We start from the raw sequence: 27,099 nt of genomic DNA on the forward strand, positions 1-27,099 counted from the left end.
CACGTGTGTGGGTGGGTGGGCATCATGGTGGTGTAGTGGTTAGCACTGTCGCCTCACAGCAAGAAGGTTCTGGGTTTGAGCCCAGTGGGGGCCTTTCTGTGTGGAGTTTGCATGTTCTCCCCATGTCTGTGTGGGCTTCCTCTGGGTGCTCCGGTTTCCCCTACAGTTCAAAGACATGTGGTTAGGTTAACACGGGGCAGCCTTGGGCTGAAGTGCCCTTGAGCAACGTACCTAACCCGTAACTGCTCCCCGGGCGTTGTAGTATGGCTGCCCACTGCTCTGGGTGTGTGCGCGTGTGTTCACTGCTTCAGATGGGTTAAATGCAGAGGATGAATTTGTGACAAATAAAGGCGTCTTCTTCGTGTGTGGGGCCCCTGAGTACATTCAAACTGCTCATCAATGGCCCTTGTGAATTCAACTGAAGAATCAAAATGTGTCCAGGTTCTTGAACGCTCGCGAGTCAATTTGACTGACTGAATCACTTCAGAGAGTCGTTCATAGAACTGATTCCTCGGTGAAAAGGCCCCCGGTCTGTATTTTACGCGTCAGATGCGCACTTGAGATCTTTCACTTCTGCTCATTTTTATTAGCAGCACGTCGTTGTGGTGGTTTTTGCACTGCCGTGTGTGTGTGTGTGTGTGTGTGTGTGTGTTCGGGATGAAATGCGCTTTTTACGCACTGGAATGACGCTCGGTGTGAAGGCGGCTCGGTTAGAAACGGACTCGCTGCCTTTAAACTTTCCCATGCTGGCCATCTGAAACCCGGTGGACTCGGACCCGGACCCGGCCTCGGTCTCACACACCGGAGCGGACACGTCCCGATCCAATGCGCGTTTCGTTCCTGCGCGTCCAGGCCCGCACGCCAGCACGTTCACATGGCCTCGAGAAAAGTGCGTGTGGTGGGAAGCCGAAGCGCGGCGGCGGAGTGCTGGAGGAGCAGGAGGAGCAGGAGGTGTCCTCCGGAGCGGCCGGGCTCGGTGTGGCGCCGCTGTGTGATGTGCGCCGCCGGGATCGCACTGCTTCTCCTGCAGCCTGCATCCGCCAGACACGGTGAGACACCGTCCCACTGCTCATCCTTCTCCTGACAACCTGTTTGAATCCAGAGCATTCGGAGATTTTATTTTTATCCGTTTAGAGTTACCCTGAGCTGCCTTTTCATCATTTGGTTTGATTGGAAAAAGAGTCGCAGCCTTAAAGAGCGCAATGCGCCACATCAGCCATCAGCCTCCTTTATCCATTCAGCCCAGGTTTATTATAGATAACAGCAGTAACTGGGGGGGGGAAACAAAAAACATTTACTGGAGGTAAATATAGATGTGTGTGTGTGTGTGTGTGTATAAACACTTCCTTTCTTCATGGGGGGAAAAGAAAGGCTCCTACATGTTGAGAATAAATAACACTGTATTTGCGCGTTAGGCATTATTATTATTATTATTATTATTATTATGTATTGTAGACATTAGTGTTAATATCTTTCTGCTTATCTTGTTTATTATGTAATTAAAATTTAGTCTGACTAAAGGGTATACATTTTATACTTTCTTATATTTATATCTTCCTTACTGTATATTGATAATCACACGAGAGAGAGAGAGAGAGAGAGCTGAGGTTTCTAGACACTCCACATAACATAACTGTAAAGGACATGTGGACAACATGGGCTTTTTGTGTGTGTGTGTGTGTGTGCACATCTGTTCTCTGCCTTTGTTTCCTTTCTCCTGGTTCACTCATTTTCACATCGCTGAGATCAAGTGGACAATCAAGATATTTTCACTTTAGTCTACTTGGTCATTTCTGATTCTGGAAAAATGACACTGGTCACGTAATTCCCCAAAGAGCACCCGGTTTATATATCACATGTAAAGACAATGACAGTGATGTCGTCGTGGTCATCATCCTGACCTGTAGGGTCAGCTTGTAATCATAAGCTTGAGCAGTGATTGAGAGCAGGTGTAGATTATAAAATTTTGTTTCGTAAGATAAGATAAAAAAAAAAAAAGAATGGCTTCAGTTTTTGTTCTTCAGCATGTCAGATTCAGCTCGTTTTGTGATCAAGCTTTTCGTGAACTGAGTCAGGTGAGGAAGTGCAGGAGGGCATGGAAATGTGTGGTGAATGAATGTGGTTTCCAGTGCTGGGATTAAAGAGCACTAAAAATACACTGCGTTTAAACAAGACAGTCAGTCAGATCTGGTGTGTGTGTGTGTGTGTACAGTATATACACCACATCTGCCTGCCTGTGTCTCCAGTTCCTACTGCAGTGTAAGCGCACACTTCCGGTTTATTACTGACATGGTGATGAGTTCACGTTCGGTTTGAGTTATCACAGATGTACATCAGATACAAGTAATTACAAACTCGCATTAGCTCATTATACAAGAGTAATTGTGTGTGTGTGTTCCTGCTTAGATGGATCAGAAACCTGCTTCCAGGTTGGTCCTTTGTGGCTGAAACTACTTACCCTTGAGCTTAATTAATGATGGAGTTACAATGTGCATTAATTAAAAGTTTTCATTTTCAGTATGATTCGGTTAGTGGGGCTCTGAGATTCACCTCATACTGATCCAGTGTTAATATGATCAGGGTAACTGAGCTAGCATGAAGCTGCTTTTGTTGTTATGTGAAATTCATACCGTGGGCGGCACGGTGGTGTAGTGGTTAGCACGGTTGCCTCACAGCAAGAAGGTTCTGGGTTTGAACCCAGCGGCTGGCGAGGGCCTTTCTGTGTGGAGTTTGTATGTTCTCCCTGTGTCTGCATGGGTTTCTTCCGGGTGCTCCAGTTTCCCCCACAATCCAAAGACATGCAGTTAGGTTGACGTGGGGCGGCCTTGGGCTGAGGTGCCCTTGAGCAAGGTACCTGACTGCTACCTGAGCGCTCTGGTATGGCTGTCCACTGCTCTGGGTGTGTGTGCGTGTGTTCACTGCTTCAGATGGGTTAAATGCAGAGGATGAATTTCACTGTGCTTGAAGTGTATGTGACAAATAAATATTTGTCACATACACTTTATTTGTGTGTGACAAATAAAGGTTTCTTTATTTATTTAGATTGCAAAATAATACTTCACAATTATTCCACGAAATCGAGTCGTACATGAGCTGATAGCTGACGAGGCATGCATGACGAGATTGAGTGGAATAACTGTTTTATTCTATCCACATTCACTGGATTTTAAGAAGCAGAGCATTTTTATTTAAATTTTTTTTTTCAAATTTGATAAATTAAAAACTGTTTACAAAATGTCTGACAAAATCATTTCCACTTAGAATGTAAACAAACCAGGGAAATGACAGCAGCAATTTGTGAAAAATGCGATAATTCTTGAAAATTTTAAATAAAATAAAGATACATTCTTACCATCAAATACTTTCATTCCATATTTTGTTGCTTTTTTTAAAACGTTTTTTGGGGTTTTGTTTTCAAGTAGAGTTTTTATTTCGTCCTCGATTGGTTCAGCAACACACTCCGCCATTTTGGTTTTCTCTACTCACGGTATATGAGCTGATCTCCTAGTAGTACAGTAGCCAGTCAGAGCATGTGATTGCTCATATCCAGTCAATGTGGATAGAATAATATATATTAATGTTATTTGAGTGAGTAGTGGAAGTGTGTAGCCATGCACCATTTCGTGGCTTTTATTATGTGAAATGTTATCTGTACATACACTGAACTGCCAGAATATTATTTTTTATTTATTAACTAACAGCATATTATTATTATTATTATTATTATTTTCTTTATTATTCTCCAGTGTAATACAGTATCCATGGGCGTGAACAAACTAAGGATATCCGTGTACAAGGGAACCTTCTTGAAACTTTTTGAATCGTTAATATAATCTCAGAAAAAAAGGGCACTAATATGCTCTTTCCTTGGGATGGTATCGATCTATATATCTGTCTTACATATATACAGTACATATGTACAGTGCTGTGCAAAAGTCATAGGCACATGTAAAGAAATGCTGTAGACCAAAAATGGCTTAAAAATAATGAAATGAAATGTTTCAACATTTAAAAACAATACTATAAGCAGTAAGCCATAATAAATGAAACAAAGTCAGTATTTGGTGTGAGACGACCCTTTGCTTAGAAAAAAAAATAGTAGTCTGAGGTACAATGAGTGCAGTTTTATGTGGAAATGAGCTGTAGGTTTTACTGAGCATCTTACAGAACCAGCCACAGTTCTTCTGGACACTTTGACTGTCACACTCGCGTCTTCATTTTGCACCAAAACCCAGCAGCCTTCATTATTAGATGGATGGATGGATGGATGTAGTGTACCAGGGGTCTTCAGTCTTATCCACCAAGGGTCAATGTGTCTACAGGCTTTAATTCCAACCAAGCATTTAGGTTAGGGTTAGTGTTTGTTTGATAACTTGATAATGGATCAGAGTCCAAGATGAACTGATTAAGTAGCGATTCCTGCATGGTTGAAATGGAAACCTACAACCACCCTTTGTGGATAAGGTTGAAGACCCCTTTTTCTGAACACTAATTTCTATCTATTTATGTATCTTAAATCATTTTAAAGGTCCAGTATTTTCACATTTCTACATATTAAAGGTACAGAAGGTACCATAAGGGTACCACTCCAGTGACAAGGAAGGGTACCGTTTAATACTATTTTTTTTTCCTTTCAAAGAGTGTACACATGCAGTAACTAATAAACTGTAGAATAGAAATAGAATAGAATGCCTTTATTGTCACTATACACGTGTACAGTGTACATAGGTAACTAATGTAACTGTGTTGTTTTGCCAATCTTTCCAAAGCAAGTGGTATATACAGTAGAGCTGGGCAAAATGATGATATAATACTGTACTTTTATGATGTATTGTGACTATTTTTTAAAAATGTTTTTTATAATTTTAAAAATATTGCAATTTATTAAATTATTAATGTATTTATTTTTAAAATTGTTGTTTTTATAGCATGTTTTTTTACACATAGCTGTTTTATTTAATAGCAGATGGTTTCCAAACCTATATATCATGACACATATTGTGTATTATTCGATCCACTTTTACTGGATATGAGCAATCGTGCACTCTGATTGGCTTATCTACTACTACTCACTTTTAGGTGAGTAGAGAAAAGCAAAATGGCGGCGCATGTTGCTGAATCAACCAAAGACGAAATAAAAACTCTACTAAAAAAAACCCCAAAAAAGTAACAAAAGTATGGAATAAAAAAAAGTATTTGAATGTAAGAACGTATCTTCGCATTTTTCACAAATTGCTCCTGTTATTTCGCCGGTTTGTTTACATTCTCAGTGGAAATTATTTTGTTGGATGTTTTGTATAATGTTTTTACTGATCGAATTTGCAAAAAATAAAACAAAAATTATCTTTTTCAAAATCCAGTGAATGTGGGTAGAGTAAAACAGTTATTCCACTCAATATCATCATATATGGCTTATAGACAACTCGGCACTATCAGCTCATGTACGACTCGATTTCATGGAATAACTGTTAATTTAAAAAAAGTATCATGATATATTTTTGTCAGATTGCCCAAATGACTGTAATATATCCTATAATTCTGTGAATATATTTACATTCCAAATATTCACATTATACCTAATTTGACCAAAATGTCTTAGACAGTAAGCAGTGATGAACAGAAGGTATCCACGCTAATTTGTTTTCCAAGCAGGCAATAAAGTACTTCTGTAAGAGCATCACGAACTGCTGTAACTCTAAAATCTGACATGACACACATCTTTGAAAACAACAGCTTGTTGCCGTTACATCTACAGTGGTGCTTGAAAGTTTGTGAACCCTTTAGAATTTTCTATATTTCTGCATAAATATGACCTAAAACATCATCAGATTTTCACACAAGTCCTAAAAGTAGATAAAGAGAACCCAGTTAAACAAATGAGACAAAAATATTATACTTGATCATTTATTTCTTGAGGAAAATGATCTAATATTACATATCTGTGAGTGGCAAAAGTATGTGAACTTCTAGGATTAGCAGTTAATTTGAAGGTGAAATTAGAGTCAGGTGTTTTCAATCAATGGGATGACAATCAGGTGTGAGTGGGCACCCTGTTTTATTTAAAGAACAGGGATCTATCAAAGTCTGATCTTCACAACACATGTTTGTGAAAGTGTATCATGGCATGAACAAAGGAGATTTCTGAGGACCTCAGAAAAAGCGTTGTTGATGCTCATCAGGCTGGAAAAGGTTACAAAACCATCTCTAAAGAGTTTGGACTCCACCAATCCACAGTCAGACAGATTGTGTACAAATGGAGGAAATTCAAGACCATTGTTACCCTCCCCAGGAGTGGTCGACCAACAAAGATCACTCCAAGAGCAAGGCGTGTAATAGTCGGTGAGGTCACGAAGGATCCCAGGGTAACTTCTAAGCAACTGAAGGCCTCGCTCACATTGGCTAATGTTCATGAGTCCACCATCAGGAGAACACTGAACAACAATGGTGTGCATGGCAGGGTTGCAAGGAGAAAGCCACTGCTGTCCAAACAGATCATTGCTGCTCGTCTGCAGTTTGCTGAAGATCATGTGGACAAGCCAGAAGGCTATTGGAAAAATGTTTTGTGGGCGGCTGAGACCAAAATAGAACTTTTTGGTTTAAATGAGAAGCGTTATTTTTAGAGAAAGGAAAACATTGCATTCCAGCATAAGAACCTTATCCCATCTGTGAAACATGGTGGTGGTAGTATCATGGTTTGGGCCTGTTTTGCTGCATCTGGGCCAGGATGGCTTGCCATCATTGATGGAACAATGAATTCTGAATTATACCAGCGAATTCAAAAGCAAAATGTCAGGACGTCTGTCCATGAACTGAATCTCAAGAGAAGCTGGGTCATGCAGCAAGACAACGACCCTAAGCACACAAGTTGTTCTACCAAAGAATGGTTAAAGAAGAATAAAGTTAATGTTTTGGAATGGCCAAGTCAAAGTCCTGACCTTAATCCAATCAAAATGTTGTGGAAGGACCTGAAGCGAGCAGTTCATGTGAGGAAACCCACTAACATCCCAGAGTTACAGCTGTTCTGTACGGAGGAATGGGCTAAAATTCCTCCAAGCCGGTGTGCAGGACTGATCAACGGTTACCGGAAACAGTCAGTTGCAGTTATTGCTGCACAAGGGGGTCACACCAGATACTGAAAGCAAAGGTTCACATACTTTTGCCACTCACAGATATGTAACATTGGATCATTTTCCTCAATAAATAAATGACCAAGTATAATATTTTTGTCTCATTTGTTTAACTGGGTTCTCTTGATCTACTTTTAGGACTTGTGTGAAAATCTGATGTTGTCTCATCTCATCTCATTATCTCTAGCCGCTTTATCCTGTTCTACAGGGTCGCAGGCAAGCTGGAGCCTATCCCAGCTGACTACGGGCGAAAGGCGGGGTACACCCTGGACAAGTCGCCAGGTCATCACAGGGCTGACACATAGACACAGACAACCATTCACACTCACATTCATGGTCAATTTAGAGTCACCAGTTAACCTAACCTGCATGTCTTTGGACTGTGGGGGAAACCGGAGCACCCGGAGGAAACCCACGGGGACACGGGGAGAACATGCAAACTCCACACCCAGACTCGAACCCAGGACCTTCTTGCTGTGAGGCGACAGCACTAACCACTACACCACCGTGCCGCCCATAATCTGATGTTGTTTTAGGTCATATTTATGCAGAAACATAGAAAATTCTAAAGGGTTCACAAACTTTCAAGCACCACTGTATGAAGATTGAAAAGAGTTTGCTCGATTATTAAAATTATGTGACGTTGATGCTGTAGATTTATACCTAAAGGCTTCTGCTGTAATCATAAAGACTCTCTTGTGCTCATCCCAGGACTCTTATTTACAACATTACACTTCATACGTTTTGTTTGTTTTTAATGATTTGGAATCCTAGTATCCGAAAGAGAACCGGTTCCTCTCAAGGTTTCTTCCTCAAGTTTTTCTTTGTAATGATCACTTCTGGGTTGTTCATGAGTGATTGAAATCTCCATCCTGATTTCTGTAAAACTGTTTTGTGGCTCATGTCTATTATTCAAAGCGCTATACAAGCAGGTATATGGTCTAGGTCATGATATTGTATTGAAAATGAAAAATGGGAATGCTGCACTTGTCCCTGTGTTGTTTTTGGAATGTTGTTTTTGCGTAGCATCCAAGTTCGTTAACACGTCCTTTGCTAGCACATGCATCAGCACTGGCTCATTGTTTTTGGCACTGTCTTAGCGTGTGTGTATCTTTAGACGACAGCTGATCTGCGCTCGCCGGATTTGTTCTCCAGGTACACCAGAACTTCTGTCTTGAAATGCTGTGAGAGTAAAACATACATATACATTTTCCTTATCTATTTTTATCCACATGTTTTAATGCATGTCTTTGTCCTGGGAGTTCTGATGCCGGTTTACTTTAATGGTGTAAAAATGCTGTCTTGATTTACATATTCCTTGCCTTGGGGTTCTGAAAGCTTGAACTACCAACATTAAAGCAGTAGCCATGACTTGAACGTGGGATTTTATTTAAAGTAGGATATTCCAGTTACTCGAGCAGGTCTGTGAAATATTTTTCGTGCAACAGAAAGCAGAACGTTTTCACTCGGCTATCGTAAATGCCATGATTATATTGAACCATACAAGCGAGAGGTATTTAATGTAAGATTTGGAGGAATAATGTTGCATTATTATTATTATTTTTTTTTTAAAAATTTTTGGGCTTTTTTCACCTTTATTGGATAGGACAGTGTAGAGACAGGAAATGAGCGGGAGAGAGAGACAGGGAGGGATCGGGAAATGACCTCGGGTCGGAATCGAACCTGGGTCCCCAGATTTATGGTATGGCGCCTTATCCACCTGAGCCACGACGCCCCCGCATTATTATTATTATTGGTGACCCCGAAACCACGGGATTGAAAATCTTTCATGGTAACGCTACATGGACAATGACGTCAGCTCTGTGTCAGGTTTGACTGACTATAGATTAGATTAGATAAAACTTTATTGATCCCTTTGGGAGGGTTCCCTCAGCACGACAGAGCTTAATGCAGAGCAGCCAGGTTTGCTTCACCTTGTCTTTATCCACACCTTGTGTGTGTGTGTCTTCCTGGAAACACGGCTGTTGGTTTCCTTCAAAGCCTCCATAGTGATGCTCCAGCAAGTCAACAGCGAGCCTACTGTGCTCTGTTGCCATGGGAACTGATCTGCCTAACAGTTTTTTTTTTTCCTCCTTGAGAGGAGAGAACTGAGTGTATTATCAGAATGACAATGATGAACTGTGCCGGTTGATTTTTTTTTCCTCCCCCACCCTGTGTGTGTGTGTGTGTGTGTGTATGGCTGGACCTGTGTGGCTTTAGCTCGCTGCCAGATATGCATGGAATGGATCCATGTTTCATTTGATCTCCGTAAAGGGATGCTTTGTCACCTGTCCACATCGTGCTATGTTCGGCGTCAGAGCCGAGCTCTGTTTTATACAGCACTGGACACTGTTACAATAATAGACACATGCGTCAGGCTGCAATTATATTACAGTTGCATTATGATAAGATCATGTTTGTGGAACATGGTTCATGATTGTGACCAAATAACGTTCTGTGCTTTTTACAATTCAAATAAAAGTCTGGATAAAGGCCTGGTCCCACAATACCGATAACTATAAATAAATCAGTCCCCTGCAGTTTATGAGGTTGGTGCTCACACCAGACCGATAACGATCCCTATAGCCCAGGCCTGGGTTTATCCGTATCAGTGAGATTGCTTCCAGAGAGATTTTTCCAGGCCGATAAAACATCTGACCAATCAGGTAATTCTATATTTACATGTGACGTTGTCTGAGCACGTGCCATTTTTCCCGGGCATCTTTGTACATCCTTGTTGCATCATAAAGTCATGGAATACAGATTCACGGAAAATTTAAAAAATATATAATACAAAGCACAGATCTTTTATTCACAGATATGTGATTTTCCATGAAATATCATTTGTAAATTAATAAAGTAAACATATAAATGCAGGTAAGATATTTTAGTTATGAACTTCAGCAGTCCAAACATTTAATTGTTTTAGACTTCTTAATTTTTTTTATCCATGATACATCATCCGGATGAAATCAGTAACCAATCTGTAATATACTGAAACGTCTGTGACCGGTCCGTAAATTATTAGCATCCGTATTAAAATCCGTAACCATGACGTATTTTGTGTCCTTTTTTTAATTATATTACCGTAGTCTGTTACCTATGCGTATTTTGTCAACCACCGGAGTGTGTGCATGGGTTGTTTTGAAGTCCAGGCTGTACAGTATGACCCGGAATAATGTGCTACTACTTGGGGAAAAAACCTCCATGACGATTCCTAAGTTGCATGCATTTATTTCCCTGAGTGTCAGGACCAACCAATATGATAGTCGGGATTATAGTTGTGGTGTGACTGCTCCAGACTGGAACTAAATTCAGGCAGAGGGATAGTCATAATTATCTGTGTTGTAGGACCACGCCTTAATAATAGCGTGCAACTAGATGGAAAAATGTCATGGTATGGTCACGATAAAACCCAATATCGAGGGTTATTCAATGAAAATATGTGAAGGTCGAGCTACGGTTCCTTGCTTACCAAAGTCCATCAAAGAAACTAACTATTCCGAGGGAATGTAAAAATTATTCTAAAGTAAAACAGAACTGTTAATTTTCTTTAATGATTTGCGTAGTTCTTGTCTTGGAGGTATAAAAGCTTCAGCTTAACCTACATTCAAGCAGGAGTTAAGACTTGAACCTGACATTTTATTTAAAATAGGATATTCTAGTTACTCCAGCAAGTCTGAGTCTTTTATATTTTACCTGTAGGATAAACCAGAACCTTTTTACCTTTTCATTGGGAATGACTTCATTATAGTGAACCGTACAGCTGAGGAACGAGCTATTTAATGTCAGATTTAGAGAAATCTCACAGTGACCCTTCAGGGACTCGGTACTTCAGAGAGGCTAAATGAAAGGTCTGTGAATTAAATGAAAAGTCTCAAAGTGAAAACTCATCCCTTTCTTGATTTCGTCCAACACTTGGGAATGGCTGAAACGGAGGATCTGCTCCAGAAGCAGTGATGGTTCATGTTAGAAACAACAGGATGCACTAAACTCATCTCATCTCATTCATCTCATTATCTCTAGCCGCTTTATCCTTCTACAGGGTCGCAGGCAAGCTGGAGCCTATCCCAGCTGACTATGGGCGAAAGGCGGGGTACACCCTGGACAAGTCGCCAGGTCATCACAGGGCTGACACATAGACACAGACAACCATTCACACTCACATTCACACCTACGGTCAATTTAGAGTCACCAGTTAACCTAACCTGCATGTCTTTGGACTGTGGGGGAAACCGGAGCACCCGGAGGAAACCCACGCGGACACGGGGAGAACATGCAAACTCCACACAGAAAGGCCCTCGGCGGCCACGGGGCTCGAACCCGGACCTTCTCGCTGTGAGGCGACAGCGCTAACCACTACACCACCATGCCGCCCGCACTAAACTCTGTTTGTTTTATTTAATTTCTATGTTTGTCTTGTGTGCGACAGTATTTTTCCAGTGCTTGGTGACGACAACTGGTCTAGCTTCTCGGTATGGTCTAAAAAAGCATATAGTCTTCAGTATAAAGGTACTCATTTCCAAACCAGCAAAAGTATGGGAATTCTAAACATGCAGTATTGTGCAAAAGTCTTGGCACCCTGTTGTTGTTGTTTTTTCCATACAAACTTTGTTGTATATTTCTATTTTCTGACTTTTACATTGAGTCAGTACAAAAACATTGTAGAGTTCCAAACGTTCGTGTTTTTTTTTTTCCCCAGCACAGAATTAAATGTTACATTAAAAAAAAGTTTGTAAATGAGCAGCATATTCTGGAAGAGAGCACTTTTCATATTAAGAAAGAAAACATAATGAAGGTTACTGGGGCGGCACGGTGGTGTGGTGGTTAGTGCTGTCGCCTCACAGCAAGAAGGTCCGGGGTCGAGCCCCGTGGCTGGCGAGGGCCTTTCTGTGTGGAGTTTGCATGTTCTCCCCGTGTCCGCGTGGGTTTCCTCCAGGTGCTCCGGTTTCCCCCACAGTCCAAAGACATGCAGGTTAGGTTAACTGGTGACTCTAAATTGACCGTAGGTGTGAATGTGAGTGTGAATGGTTGTCTGTGTCTATGTGTCAGCCCTGTGATGACCTGGTGACTTGTCCAGGGTGTACCCCGCCTTTCGCCCGTAGTCAGCTGGGATAGGCTCCAGCTTGCCTGCGACCCTGTAGAACAGGATAAAGCGGCTAGAGATAATGAGATGAATGAGGTTACTGGGTTTTGGGGCAAAATGAAGAAGTGAGTGTGACAGTCAAAGTGTCCAGAAGAACTGTGGCTGGTTCTGGAAGATGCTCAGTAAAACCTACAGCTCATTTCCTTATCAAACTCCACTCATTGGACCTGAGACTACTATTTTTTATTTTTTTTTTTAAAAGCAAAGGGTGGGCGGCACGGTGGTGTAGTGGTTAGCGCTGTCGCCTCACAGCAACAAGGTCTTGGGTTCGAGCCCCGTGGCCGGCGAGGGCCTTTCTGTGTGGAGTTTGCATGTTCTCCCCGTGTCCGCATGGGTTTCCTCCGGGTGCTCTGGTTTCCCCCACAGTCCAAAGACATGCAGGTTAGGTTAACTGGTGACTCTAAATTGACCGTAGGTGTGAATGTGAGTGTGAATGGTTGTCTGTGTCTATGTGTCAGCCCTGTGATGACCTGGCGACTTGTCCAGGGTGTACCCCGCCTTTCGCCCGTAGTCAGCTGGGATAGGCTCCAGCTTGCCTGCGACCCTGTAGAACAGGATAAAGCAGCTAGAGATAATGAGATGAGATAAAGCAAAGGGTCGTCTCATACCAAATATCGACTTTGTTTAATTTATTATAGCTTACTGATTATAGTATTTTTATCCCCCACTGGCCGAAAGGCCCATGTCATGGCGATGTCTGTTCGTCCCAGGAAAGGGACGAACTTTCTGAAATCAACTCCTCTCACAATTTTTGGACGAATTTCATGAAACTTGACAAGAAGCATTGTTATATGTTGGTAATACGCATATTGTGATTTTGTTAAATTGGGTCACATTTTACCCCACTTACAGCCCTTGATTAACAAAATTATAATTTGACAATTTCATGAGAGTGTGTTTTCCTTCTGAAATCAACTCCTCTCATAATTTTTATCTCCCACTAGATGAAAGGCCCAAAGGGGGATTATGCCATGGTGATGTCCGTCCGTCCCAGGAAGGGTGCTCACCTTCTGAAATCAACTCCTCTCACAATTTTTGGAGGAATTTCAAGAAACTTGGCAGGATTCTTTGATATATGCTGTTAATACGCATATTGCAATTTTGTTCAATTCTGTCACATTTTACCAGAGTTATGGCCTTTGATTACCAAACTTGTACTTTGACAATTTCATGAGGCTGTATTAAGCACTTAGATATAGTTGCCAGTGGGGGATATTGTGCTTTCCGAGCACTCTTGCTTTAATGTTGAAACATTTCATTTCATTATTTTTAAGCCATTTTTGGTCAACAGCATCTCTTTACATGTGCCTAAGACTTTTACACAGTACTGTCTCATCTCATCTCATTATCTGTAGCCGCTTTATCCTGTTCTACAGGGTCGCAGGCAAGCTGGAGCCTATCCCAGCTGACTACGGGCGAAAGGCGGGGTACACCCTGGACAAGTCGCCAGGTCATCACAGGGCTGACACATAGACACAGACAACCATTCACACTCACATTCACACCTACGCTCAATTTAGAGTCACCAGTTAACCTAACCTGCATGTCTTTGGACTGTGGGGGAAACCGGAGCACCCGGAGGAAACCCACGCGGACACGGGGAGAACATGCGAACTCCGCACAGAAAGGCCCTCGCCGGCCACGGGGCTCGAACCCGGACCTTCTTGCTGTGAGGCGACAGCGCTAACCACTACACCACCGTGCCGCCCCGCATAGTACTGTATATTGGAATAAAGCTCTAGTTTAGGTTTCCTAAACAATAGGCATGTCACGTGTTATGTTTTCCTTTTTCATTGTGTAGGTTGAACTGCAATAAACAGTAAAAAGTTTTGAAAATTCTCAGTTTGGGGAAAATATATGGAAAAGATCTGGATTTTTTTTTCATAAGAAAAAAAGAAAGTAACAGTTACAGTGCACCACTGTTGATTTGCATAGTTTTAATTTTATGGAAAACCTGCTTTGATGACTATACACGGTTAAACGGTTTATATACAGTATATATAATATACAGTACCAGCCAAAAGTTTGTACACCCCTACTCTACTCGTTCATAGGTTTTTCTGTATTTTCTACACTGTAGCACAATACTGAAGACTTAGAAATAACACATGGACCATATATGGAATTATGTGATAAATAAAAATGTGCAGTTCAAAGTCGCCAGCGTTTACCTTGATGACGCTTTGCATGCTATTGGCGTTATCTTAACCAGCTTCATGAGGTAGTCACGTGGAATGCTTTTCAGTTAACAGGCGTGCTGAGTGGCCTAGTGGTTTGCGTGTCCGCCTCTCGATCGGAAGATCGTGAGTTCTACTCACGGTTGGATTATACCAAAGACCATCATAAAAATGGTACGCTGCAATACAGATGCAAGTGGGGAGTCAAACTCTTGTGGTTACCAGAGGACTAGCCCCCCACTGTAACCCTAGGTATGTAATAGGTGAGAGGCCGAGGGCTAGGGAAACAGAGATCGGCGCCACATGGCGTGGGAAGGACTTTGTACTTGTACTTTGTAAAAAGTTAATTAATGGATTAATGTCTTGCCTTCTTAATGCGTTTGAGATCAAACAGTAAATAATAACAATACAGTAAATAATCCTATTCCTTACTACAACTGTAGTAATCCATATTATGTCAAGAACCGCTCAACTATGTAAAGAGAAACAGCATCCATTATTACACTCTCAGAAAATAAAGTACATTCGTATCCCTTTAGTGGTACAATGGTTTGTCACTGGTGCAGGACCTTCTAAGGTACTTATTTGTACCCATTATATACTGATTGGGAACATACATGTACCTTTTTGACCCTAAAAAGGTACACATAGTTACCTTGAAGTCCAATAATGAGCTCTAGGGGGTACATTAGTGTAGATTGTACCTTGAGGGACAGAAATGGACTCCTACTGTACCCTTGTTTCTGTCAGTGTACTTTAAGACATGAAGTGACTTTTAATTAATAAATATAATGATAAAACATTGAATTAGAAGGTGTGTCCGAACTTTTGGCGATTTCTGTGTATATAAAATACTGTGTATTAATACTATTATATGAACATGCAAATTGGGAACACCCCAGATCCAAGCACATTGGTTCTCCTTGCTTGGTAAAGGCTTATTTGTTGCTCATATTTGCATATCTGGAACCTGATTGGGCTTATATTTTATGATACAGTAACCATCGGGGGGCGGCACAGTGGTGTAGTGGTTAACGCTGTTGCCTCATACCAAGAAGGCCCGGGTTTGAGCCCCGTGGCCGGCGAGGGCCTTTCTGTGCAGAGTTTGCATGTTCTCCCCGTGTCCGCGTGGGTTTCCTCCGGGTGCTCCGGTTTCCCCCACAGTCCAAAGACATGCAGGTTAGGTTAACTGGTGACTCTAAATTGACCGTAGGTGTGAATGTGAGTGTGAATGGTTGTCTTTGTGTCAGCCCTGTGATGACCTGGCGACTTGTCCAGGGTGTACCCCGCCTTTCGCCCGTAGTCAGCTGGGGTGGGCTCCAGTTTGCCTGCGACCCTGTGGAACAGGATAAAGCGGCTAGAGATAATGAGATGAGATGAGATATTTGCATATCTGGAACCTGATTGGGCTTATATTTTATGATACAGTAACCATCGGGGGGCGGCACAGTGGTGTAGTGGTTAACGCTGTCGCCTCATAGCAAGAAGGCCCGGGTTTGAGCCCCGTGGCCGGCGAGGGCCTTTCTGTGTGGAGTTTGCATGTTCTCCCCGTGTCCGCGTGGGTTTCCTCCGGGTGCTCCGGTTTCCCCCACAGTCCAAAGACATGCAGGTTAGGTTAACTGGCGACTCTAAATTGACCGTAGGTGTGAATGTGAGTGTGAATGGTTGTCTGTGTCTATGTGTCAGCCCTGTGATGACCTGGCGACTTGTCCAGGGTGTACCCCGCCTTTCGCCCTTAGTCAGCTGGGATAGGCTCCAGCTTGCCTGCGACCCTGTAGAACAGGATAAAGCGGCTAGAGATAATGAGATGAGATGAGTAACCATCAGGGTCCGTACTCTTTAAGGTAGTTTTCCATTATTTTTCTTTATTTAGTGTGTGCGCACACAGAAAAAACATCTGAAAATTTTTAATCTTGAAAAACCTTCTACATTCTGAATATTCAAACTTTAGTTCTATGTCAGCAAAACTGCGAGCGAGCGACTGACTGACTGGAACGACTGAGAGCAGCAGTTTAACCAAATTTACCATCCTACCGGTTTCTACTTATGAAGAGCACTTTTCACTCGAGCAGAATTGAACCTCCTAATAGCCTTGTCTTAATTTTAGAAAGTCTCTTCTCTCTTCATAATTACTCTCCCTCAGGCCATTCAGCAACGCTCTGGTGTCAGCTACAGGCTCTTCATCCAACATCCTCTTCCCCGAGTGACCATTTCACAGCTGACATGCTCCATGTCCTGACGCAGCCATGCTTCATTAGAGCATTTGTCCATGGGAAAGTTGATTAGGCCAGCGGATTGACACAGATGAGCGATTGTCTTGTTCTCTGTTCTCGATAGGTACTGTGAGTGGCCGTGTCTGCTGACGCTATAAGCGGGTTAACATTGAGCCACTTTTCATATTTGGGAACATAAAATAAATGTAATATTTCCATATCCCTCATGCACTCTTGTTGCTTTTTGAAGACTACGATTATGAAATTTTGATCGTACACACATGAAAACAGTATATGTAGTTATCTGATGATAAGTTCATCTCATCTCATTATGTCTAGCCGCTTTGTCCTGTTCTGCAGGGTCGCAGGCAAGCTGGAGCCTATCCCAGCTGACTACGGGCGAAAGGCGGGGTACACCCTGGACAAGTCGCCAGGTCATCACAGGGCTGACACATAGACACAGACAACCATTCACACTCACATTCACACCTACGGTCAATTTAGAGTCACCAGTTAACCTAACCTGCATGTCTTTGGACTGTGGGGGAAACCGGAGCACCCGGAGGAAACCCACGCGGACACGGGGAGAACATGCAAACTCCGCACAGAAAGGCCCTCGCCGGCTACGGGGCTCGAACCCGGACCTTCTTGCTGTGAGGCGACAGCGCTAACCACTACACCACCATGCCGCCTGATGAGAAGTTATACAGTATATTCTTAACATCACACTTTTGCTCTCTCTCTCTTGCTCTCCTTCTGCATCACGATCATCGTATAGGTATGGCAAGGTTTTTTTTTTTAAATCTGTTTTTGGTTTATCATTCCTGCTTTTTGTCTTTTTTTTGGTTATTGCTCTTTTATATCTATTATCTCCGTCGTTCTTTGGTTAAAAATCTGTTTATTTTCAATTTCAAATGAAAAAAGACCATATTTTCAGTGTGGCCTCAGACATTGAGATCCCACTCTATGCATTTTGGTTGAGACATACAGTACTGTGCAAAAAGTCTCGGCACCCCATTTTATATATAATTTTTTCCCCATACAAACTTTGTTATGGATTTCTATTTTATGACTTCTACATTATCGAGTCAGTACAAAAACATTTTAGAGTTTCAAACATTCATTTTTTTTCCCAGCACAAAATTAAATGTTAGAGAAAAAAAAAAGTTTGTGTCTGAGCAGCATGTTACATAAGAGAGCACTTTTCAGATTAAAAAAGAAAACATAATGAAGGCTGCTGGGGTTTGGGGGCAAAATTATGAAGCGAGTGTGACAGTCAAAGTGTCCAGAAGAACTGGGGCTGGTTCTGGAAGATGCTCAGTAAAACCTACAGCTCATTTCTGCATAAAACTGCACTCATTGTACCTGAGATTGCTATTTTTTTTTTTAAAGCAAAGGGTCGTCTCACACCAAATACTGACTTTGTTTCATTTATTATGGCTTAATGATTACTGTTTATAGTATTTTTTAATTATTGAAACATTTCATTTCATTATTTTTTAAGGCATTTTTGGTCTACAGGATTTCTTTACATGTGCCTAAGACTTTTGCACAGTAGTGTCATTACTAAATATTATAACAATATAATATTTAGTAATGATGTCATAATGCAAGAAATAATAAGCGTCTACTTTTGGTTGGAACGCAACATACGACTGAGACTGTCAGGGATGGTGCAGGAAAGATTTTTAGTGATTTATAGATTTCTATGACTTGTTTGCTACAGTGGTCTCAGAGCTTCAGAGCAAAACTGAAGACATAAAGGACAAAACATGTCTTGGCTGATCAACTACTTTTGGATTATTTTGATTGATGGATTGATTGATTGATTGATTGATTGATTGATTGATTGACTGCTTTCATCACTTTTCATAACCCAAGGCACTGCTGCTACAATATAATACAGCAGTTAGCATTAGCATTGTAAAAGGATCCCATTATATTACATGATAAAACTCCACCTTGTTTGCGTATCTGTCCATAAGCCCGATGAGCTGTTGCCATGGTGTGGCGTCCGTCATCCACAATTCAGTTAAATCATATCTCCTCTGTCAATTCTCCATGGATTTCCATTCCGGTTGTTTTGTTTGAAAGAACTCATCACTCCGCACAACACTTGGTTGTTCTTTTGTCAATTTTTTTTACTAACGAGTTCGTAATTAGGCCAAATTAACGAATTTTCCAGGCCTCTTACGAGAATTTTATCTTGTCTCTCATTTCTCATCCGATTCCAGTTCTGATAGATGTTTTGGGTAGACCTTCGCTTGAGGAACAAAACTTGGTTGTATGTTTCTTGATTTTCCTGTTGTAAGTAATTTCTTTCCAGCTTTGTTTTTTTTTTTCAGTTAAATCGTATCTCTTCCCTGAATTCTCAATGTATTTCAGTTCTGATTGTTTTATTTGAAAGAACTAGTCCTTCTGCACAAAACTTGGTCATTGTATTGTCAATTTTTTGCTCACAAATTACTAATTCGGTCAACTTAAATTTTTCTTCTGATTAGAATTGTATCTCCTCTCTCATTTCTTATGCGAATTCAGTTCTGATTGATGTTTCGGGTCGATCTTCCCTTGGGGAACAAAATTTAGTCTTTTGTTGAGTTTCCTGTTGTAAACAATTAGTCATGGAGGTTGGTCCTCTCTCACACTCAGTGCGTTTACATGCACATCTAAATTGAGCTACTGTCGGTAATCGAGCTAAGGGTCCCAGCAGGGTTGCCAGAGAAATCCAATCCTACATGCACACAAGGAAATCGAGCTATTGTGTGAGGTACATTGTGCACCCGAGCCACAGGTGGCGCTACACGCCCATCGTGTTGGTACACTTCCGGTTGTCGTCATGAAGAAGAGCTATTCAAGAGTATAAACAAAGTTATCAGTTCCGTGTTCACAAGAAGAACGACGACGAGGACAGCAACATTATCTATCTATCTATCTATCTATCTATCTATCTATCTATCTATCTATCTATCTATCTATCTATCTATCTATCTATCTATTCAACTCCTTAAGCTGAATGAACATGAACTCTATCTCCTCATTCCTCCAGAAGTGCACGTTTCTACTACTGTTGTCATGCCGACCGAGGCTGTTGTGTTTCCCGCTTGTGGTCTCGTCACTCGTCACTTCCGGAAGGGGCAGTGCTGAAGTAAGTAGCTCGACTACGTAGCTCGATAGGGTTTACATGCACTAAGTAGCTCGGCTACAATCGCATAATCTAGGTCACGTAGCTCGATTACGAGAAATCCAGTTCGGTTCGATTTCAGCCGAGCTAAGGTGTTTCCATGGCATTTAGAACTTTGATTTCAGTCGAGCTACGGCAGAAATTCGATTTTCTCTATGTGCATGTAAACGCACTGACTGTCACATTTCAGTTCTGTTCAATGTTTTGGCCATCATGGTTGTTTTGATGGCAGGCCAGATGAGCTACTGCGTCCTTGACGTTGTGGTGTTTCAGTGAACTGGGGTTATATCTGCAGTAACCGATTGATATATGAACATTTCATAGGTTCATAGTCTTCCACTCTGGCTCTGTATGTTTGCAGGAATTTTGTAGTACTACAGATGTGGCCTTCTTCTTTACTAGTTCAGAAGCTGTAGCTCTGTTTTTGCACACTTTTGCCTCAAGCCACAGTATTTAATCTCCCCATCACCTTTATACCACCTTGGTCCTGGCATCAGAATGAAAAGGAATCATTACTAATCCTGAATCGATGTGTTTGGCAGTTGGTTAGAATAGATAACGGTGCTAAAACGATGCATGGAACATTTCTCACATATTTATTGTAAGCCAGAACAAGTGTAATTACGTCCTGAAGGTGATCGCAAGAGCTGATGATGTTAAAGACATTTGAAGTGGATTATTAATCTTTATGGCAGTATCAGCCACGAATCGATTACTCTATAGGTAAAATTCATATTGCAGCAGTAAAGGATTTTATAGCACAGCACTTTTGAATTCTCAAATCTGATTGGTCAGAAGGTATGGATTAATTTTCTAGAACAGCGGCTCTGACAGTAGTTCCAGCTATGAGACAAGTGACAGGATTATATTAATGCACTCAGTCTGATAATTTATTGTTTCTATAGGAACAAAATATTCACAGGGACATGTATCACTGATGTTCCACGTAGTCCAAGTCTCATCTCATCTCATTATCTCTAGCCGCTTTATCCTTCTACAGGGTCGCAGGCAAGCTGGAGCCTATCCCAGCTGACTACGGGCGAAAGGCGGGGTACACCCTGGACAAGTCGCCAGGTCATCACAGGGCTGACACATAGACACAGACAACCATTCACATTCACACCTACGGTCAATTTAGAGTCACCAGTTAACCTAACCTGCATGTCTTTGGACTGTGGGGGAAACCGGAGCACCCGGAGGAAACCCACGCGGAGAACATGCAAACTCCACAAAGAAAGGCCCTCGCCGGCCACGGGGCTCGAACCCGGACCTTCTTGCTGTGAGGCGACAGCGCTAACCACTACACCACCGTGCTGCCCCTATCTTCATTATTAATTGCAATTATGCACATTTGGGTGGAAGCCATATGAACCCCAGGCAGACCTACCTTCCTGCCAAAAAGAATAAAAATCAGTGAAGTATTGAGCGAGAATAAGTGATTTTCATGAAATGTGGACGACGGATGACGGACAACACATGATGGCATAAACTCATTGCCTGTCGGCCGGATGAGCTAATTAATAAATAAATAAATAAGATGTTACATGTTTGCCTAATGTGCCATATCTTCATAAATTAAACGCTGTGATCATAGGATGTTTGTAAAATATTATTTATTCACACTGGAAAGGCTTCCTAGGTATAAAAAAAGAAAACCCTTGGAATAACCCTCACTGTTTATTTCACCTTATTTGGATCAGTTTGTTCGCCACCTGCCTTATTTTGGGACATCTGCTTCAGCATAAGCCTGCCATTTTCTCATCACGTGTACATGATAATGCTGGATTAGATCAGCTGATGGGGTTCTGGGCGAGCAAACAGCTTTGAAAAGGTTGTTCTCATTTCACCTATTACCTCACTGACAACAGGACGAGGCAACGATGGACGCAGTTCATTCATTTCACTATACTTCAATCAGTGCCTGGATTCTATTTAATAAATGTGCATGCCATTTTTTTTTTTTCTATTTGATGTTTCTGAGAGATCAAGAGCTTGAGATAAACTCTTCTGGATTAACTGTCTACAAACACAGGAGCACAGAAATGAAATTGCAGTTAGAACATGTCTTATGAGGACGTGTTCAGGATGGGTGGAGCCTGACCTGGTCTGTAGGAGGGGCTTAAAACAGGATGTTTTAAGTTCAGTGCGTTTTATGTGCTTTTTCTTTTTTCATTTATTTCCAGAAGCTTATATATGCGTTATGATGTATAGCTCCAAAAAATTTAATAATTCAACTCAGAAAATAAGGGGAAATAAATAACGTAATGATACGTTTATTTAAGTTCTAAAAATGGTTTGTAAAGCTGAACAAGAGGGAAAGTAAATATTTGATAAATAATATACTATAACACGTGTGTGTGTATGTAAATAAATCTTACAAATAATTAGTGCTGTCAAAAATGTCACGTTATTAACGCGTTAACTTCAATTTTTTTATCGTGAGATTAACGCTCTGTGACATGATGTAGGTTTTTCATAAGCTTTTGAAACTCCCAGGAACTTGGAACAAAGACTTTGCAAAAAAACCGATAGCAGCTAGACTGTAATGCCACGCCCCGCACAGCCAGAGTCCTCTGCCCTCCCCAAAGAACCAGCGCGGGCAGGGCGCGCTAGTAGAGATGGGATTTATGGCTCTTTGATGGGATCCGCATCTTTGTGATCCGTTCTTTGAAAAGAGCCGTTCAAAAGACTGGCTCATTTGGCTCTTTTTAAATATTCATTCAGTTTTAAGAAGACAGCGTCTAAAGAAGCCAGATCCCTCTGAACTGTAAACTCAATGCTATCCCAGAAATCCTTCCTGTAATATGCAAATTTGGCCGCCTCTGATTGGACAGCGCGACGCATCAACAGGCAGAAAGTGTAAAAGTACAAAATGTGTTAAGTGAGCTGAAACAGTAAAGATCGGATTCAATGCAATATTTATCAACGAACAACTTAAACTTAATATAATAGTGTACTTTATATTATAATCAAGCATGTCAAGCCTACCGTCACTGTGTAACCTGTCTCTCTGATTAGAGACTAACTCAAACAGTAGATCATTTCACTCATGGTTCTTTTGCTAGCCCCGCTCCGGTGCTCGGCTTAGGTTTCACTTTGCAGTGGCTGTGTCAAGACGTGTTATGCTTTGCAATAAAAAAAAAAAACAAAACATTGGTACAAAGCAAGCCCATTCACTTTTTTATGCTGATAAGAGAATTACAATGGTTTTTTATGTGACAAAAATGTGCGATTAAATTGCGATTAATCGCGAGTTAACTATGACTATCGCGACAATAATCGCGATTAAATATTTTAATCGCTTGACAGCACTACAAATAATTCTTCACATTTTAAAAATTTAAATATATGAAAGTATAAAGTTAAATAATCCAGTATATTTATTTAACAGCAAGAAAAATGATTTAACTCTAAAAAGGAGGGAAGATAAAAATTCTGCACAAAATGGTAACCTTTAAGAAAAGATTCATGTTATTTAACACCAGCAAAAAATATTTAAGTATATAAATGATTTAAAATGAGGAAAAAAGCACATTAATTACCATGAAATAAATTAATGACTTAGAATTAATTACATTTTATTCATCTGAAGGTTGAGATGAAAAGTTCTTTCATGAATTTTAATGATACCTTTAATAATTTAACATCTGCTGGAAAAGCCTTTTTTTTTTTTTGGAAAAAAAGAGGTCAAATAAAAATTCTGCTCCAAAATGTACAATTTGAACAGTTTTACAATTAAAGATTTAGCAGAAATTAACATAGAATCATCTGCAGTCTCAAAATATAAAGTATTATTGTACCTTTAGGCGTACAGTGGTTTGCCACTGGGGCAGGACCTTCTAAGGTGCTGATTTGTATCCTTTATATACAGTGTGGGAACATATATGTAGCTTTTTGGCCCTAAAAGGGTACATATAGTTATCTTGCAGTCCAGTAATAAGCCCTGGGGGTACATTAGTGTAGATTGTACCTTGGAGGACAGAAATAGTCTCCTCCTGTTCCACTATTTCTTATAGTGTGCTTCCAGTCAGGGTTTATAAAAATACTGATGACACTCGCAATATCTCAAGATGTTCATTGTTTATGCTGTTTATTACATTATACAGCCTGAAAGTCTCAGCTGATTGGCCGTGTGTGTATGAGTGTTGGTGTGCTTGTGTGTGTCTTCATTTCAGAAAATGCCAGTATAATTATTTTCACCAGAATTTGGAATGTAGTTCAAGCTCGTTGTCTCCACGCTGTGGAAGAAAGCTCCGCGTTTAAAGAAACGCTTTCTGTCGTTTGTGTGTGCTTGTGGAAGGAAACTAGTTGGTGGGCTTTGATTGTGTTCGTGTGCTTGTCACATCACTTGTCTGTTCAGATTTGTTCCTGTTCCTCATGACATCTCTGGAAAATTAAGTTCTTAGCTGCTTCTCTGTGAACTTTCACGCCTTGAGCCGCACACTCTAACAGCATTCATTAAATCGCAATGAATAAAACACATCATATTATGCTCCATTTATGAGTTTGGCGAGCCTCCTCCTCCTCCTCCTCCTTCTCACTGCTGCCAAGATCTTGATTTATGTCCAAAAAAAAAAATCCCATGCGGCAACAACGGCATGATGAAGAAGAATGGGACTGCCGTTTTTTTGGCCACCAGAAAACATTGGTGTCCTGTACATGGTGACCAAAGTGACACTGATCAGTGCAGACCCTGTAACACTGAAGGCTGTATTTCCTGCACAAACCCTCAATTGAAAAGGCTTCAGTTTCTGAGCTCTTTCTGCAAGGGGTCAGCTTGGCTCAGAGATGTGAGCAGGTCTACAAGAGAGCAAGACAAAGAGAGGGGGTGGATGGAGAAAGCGAGCTGGAGGAAAGTGTGAGCTCTCATTTATTTTTAATGCGACTGCGATCACCTGTGCTGTCTCTGGGATTTTGTGTCAAGTGCATCAGATGTTTTTCTGACAGAAATATTTCTCAGGAAAGATCTCTTCATCTCTTTTCCTCACTGTTGATGAAAATTTGATCTGAACAGTCTCATAATAATTTTGCTCAATATTGAGGTAACAGTTATTAGATGTGACACTGATTTGATACCCAGTGTTGGTATTGGACTGATACCAATCCTGATAAAATATCAGATACAGAGCCGTCCATGATTATTGGCAGCCCTTGTAAAGATTAGTAAAAAGAATTGATGAGGGATTTGTTTTTCCTCTGAATAAATTTTATTTCAATTAAACACTGGATTTTTCTCTTTTTTTTCAGTGTGAGATGAAGCGACTTCACCAAAAGGTGGATTTTTTCCCAACCCTTTTTACTAATCTTTACAAGGAGTGCCAATAATTATGGAAGGCACTGTTGGTATCGGTTGATACTGATAAGATTTCAATCTCTAAAGGTTTTAATGCACTAGCTTTTTGTTCATATTAGAAGATGGTCATTGGCCATTTTAACCAAATGTAAAAGGAATTAATATGTACATTTTTATGACAGAAGTTGTTTTTTAGGTTTGATTAGTAAATCAGTATACACATCAATCACCCAGAACATTAAACCCACCTGCCGAATATTGTGTAGGTCCCACTTGTGTCACAAACCAGCTCTGACCCGTTGAGGCATTGACTCCTCAAGATCTCTGAAGGTGTGCTGTGGTATCTGGCACCAAGACATTAGCAGTAGATCCTTTAAGTCCTTTAAGTAAGTTGCGAGGTTGTGCCTCCATGGATCAGACTTGTTTGTCCAGCACATCCCACAGATGCTTGATTGGATTGAGATCTGGAGAATTTGGAGCTCAAGTCAACACCCTTAGACTCTTTACCGTGTTCCTCAAACCATTCCTGAACAATTTTTGCAGTGTGTCAGGGAGCATTATCCTGCTAAAAGAGGCCACTGCCATTTGGGAATACCATTGCCAAAAAGGGGTGAACCTGGTCTTCAGTGATGTTTAGGTAGGCGGTACGTGTCAAAGTAACATCCACATGAATGCCAGGACCAAAGGTTTCCCAACAGAGCATTGCTCAGATCATCACACTGCCTCCGACGGCTTTCCTTCTTCCCATAGTTCGTCCTGGTACCATTTCTTCCCCAGGTAAGCAGCATACATGTCAAAGAAAATTTGGTCAATCAGACCAAGCCACTTTCTTCCATTGCTCCATGGTCCGTTTCTGATGCTCACGTGCCTGTTGTAGGCACTTTCGGTGGTAGACAGGGGTCAACATGGGCACTGTGACTAGTCTCTGGTTACACAGCCCTGTGTGCAGCAAGCTGCGATGCACTGTGTCCTGACACCTCTCTATCTATCATAGCCAGCATGAACCATCCATCCATCCATTATCTGTAGCCGCTTATCCTGTGCAGGGTTGCAGGCAAGCTGGAGTCTATCCCAGCTGACTATGGGCGAGAGGCGGGTTACGCCCTGGACAAGTCGCCAGATCATCACAGGGCTGACACATAGAGACGAACAACCATTCACATTCACACCTACGGTCAATTCAGAGCCACCAGTTAACCTAACCTGCATGTCTTTGGATTGTGGGGGAAACTGGGGCATCTGGAGGAAACCCTCACAGACATGGGGAGAACATGCAAACTCCACACGGAAAGGCCTCTGTTGGCCACTGGGCTCGAACCCAGGACCTTCTTGCTGTGAGGTGACAGTGCTAACCACTACATCACCATGACGCTTCCAGCATGAACGTTTTCAGCAATTTGTATGGCAGTAGTTTAGTTGTGAGATTGGACCAGATGGGCTAGCATTCGCTCCCCAGACACATTGATGAGTCTTGGGTGCCCATGACCCTGTTATCAGTTCACCAGTTGTCCTTCCTTGGACCACTTTTGCTAGGTACGAACCACTGCATACCAGGAACACCCCACAAGATGTGCCATTTTAGAAATGCTCAGACCCAGTCATCTAGCCATCACAATTTGGCCCTTGTCAGAGTCGTTCAGATCGTTACGCTTGCGCATTTTTCCTGCATCAATTTTGAGAACTGACTGCTCACTTGACAGGTGCCATTGTAATGATCAAATAACACAGCTGATTTAGCTAAAAATATTCAGGAAGCTTAGTTTAGTTGGCATAAACAGTCATTTTTTTGCTCTTGGATACAGTCTGTAAATATTATGTCTACAAGTGACATTTCTTCTGACAGTCCAAATGGAAATACATTATATTTCATAATGGACAAAAATCTAATGTTGGTTATTATGCTATTTTAAAAAATCAGTAATTAAAGATAAGGTCGGTGAGTATGGTGCCAGAACAGCATCA

The 27,099-nt window shown here is 41.3% G+C and overlaps 1 protein-coding gene across 2 annotated transcripts in view; it reads left to right on the forward strand.

The window, feature by feature from the left end:
* Positions 1-569: 569 nt before the first annotated feature.
* kiaa1549la (KIAA1549-like a) overlaps positions 570-27,099 on the forward strand; it is a 235,382-nt gene continuing 208,852 nt past the window's right edge. For both annotated transcript variants that reach the window (XM_060928288.1, XM_060928289.1), the window contains exon 1: positions 570-1,049. In XM_060928288.1, the coding sequence (XP_060784271.1) occupies positions 875-1,049 (175 nt within the window). In that variant the 5' untranslated portion in view covers positions 570-874. The remainder of the gene's footprint in view (positions 1,050-27,099) is intronic.

The sequence above is a fragment of the Neoarius graeffei genome, chromosome 8 (genome assembly GCF_027579695.1).
Source record: "Neoarius graeffei isolate fNeoGra1 chromosome 8, fNeoGra1.pri, whole genome shotgun sequence".
NCBI classification, from domain to species: Eukaryota; Metazoa; Chordata; class Actinopteri; order Siluriformes; family Ariidae; genus Neoarius; species Neoarius graeffei.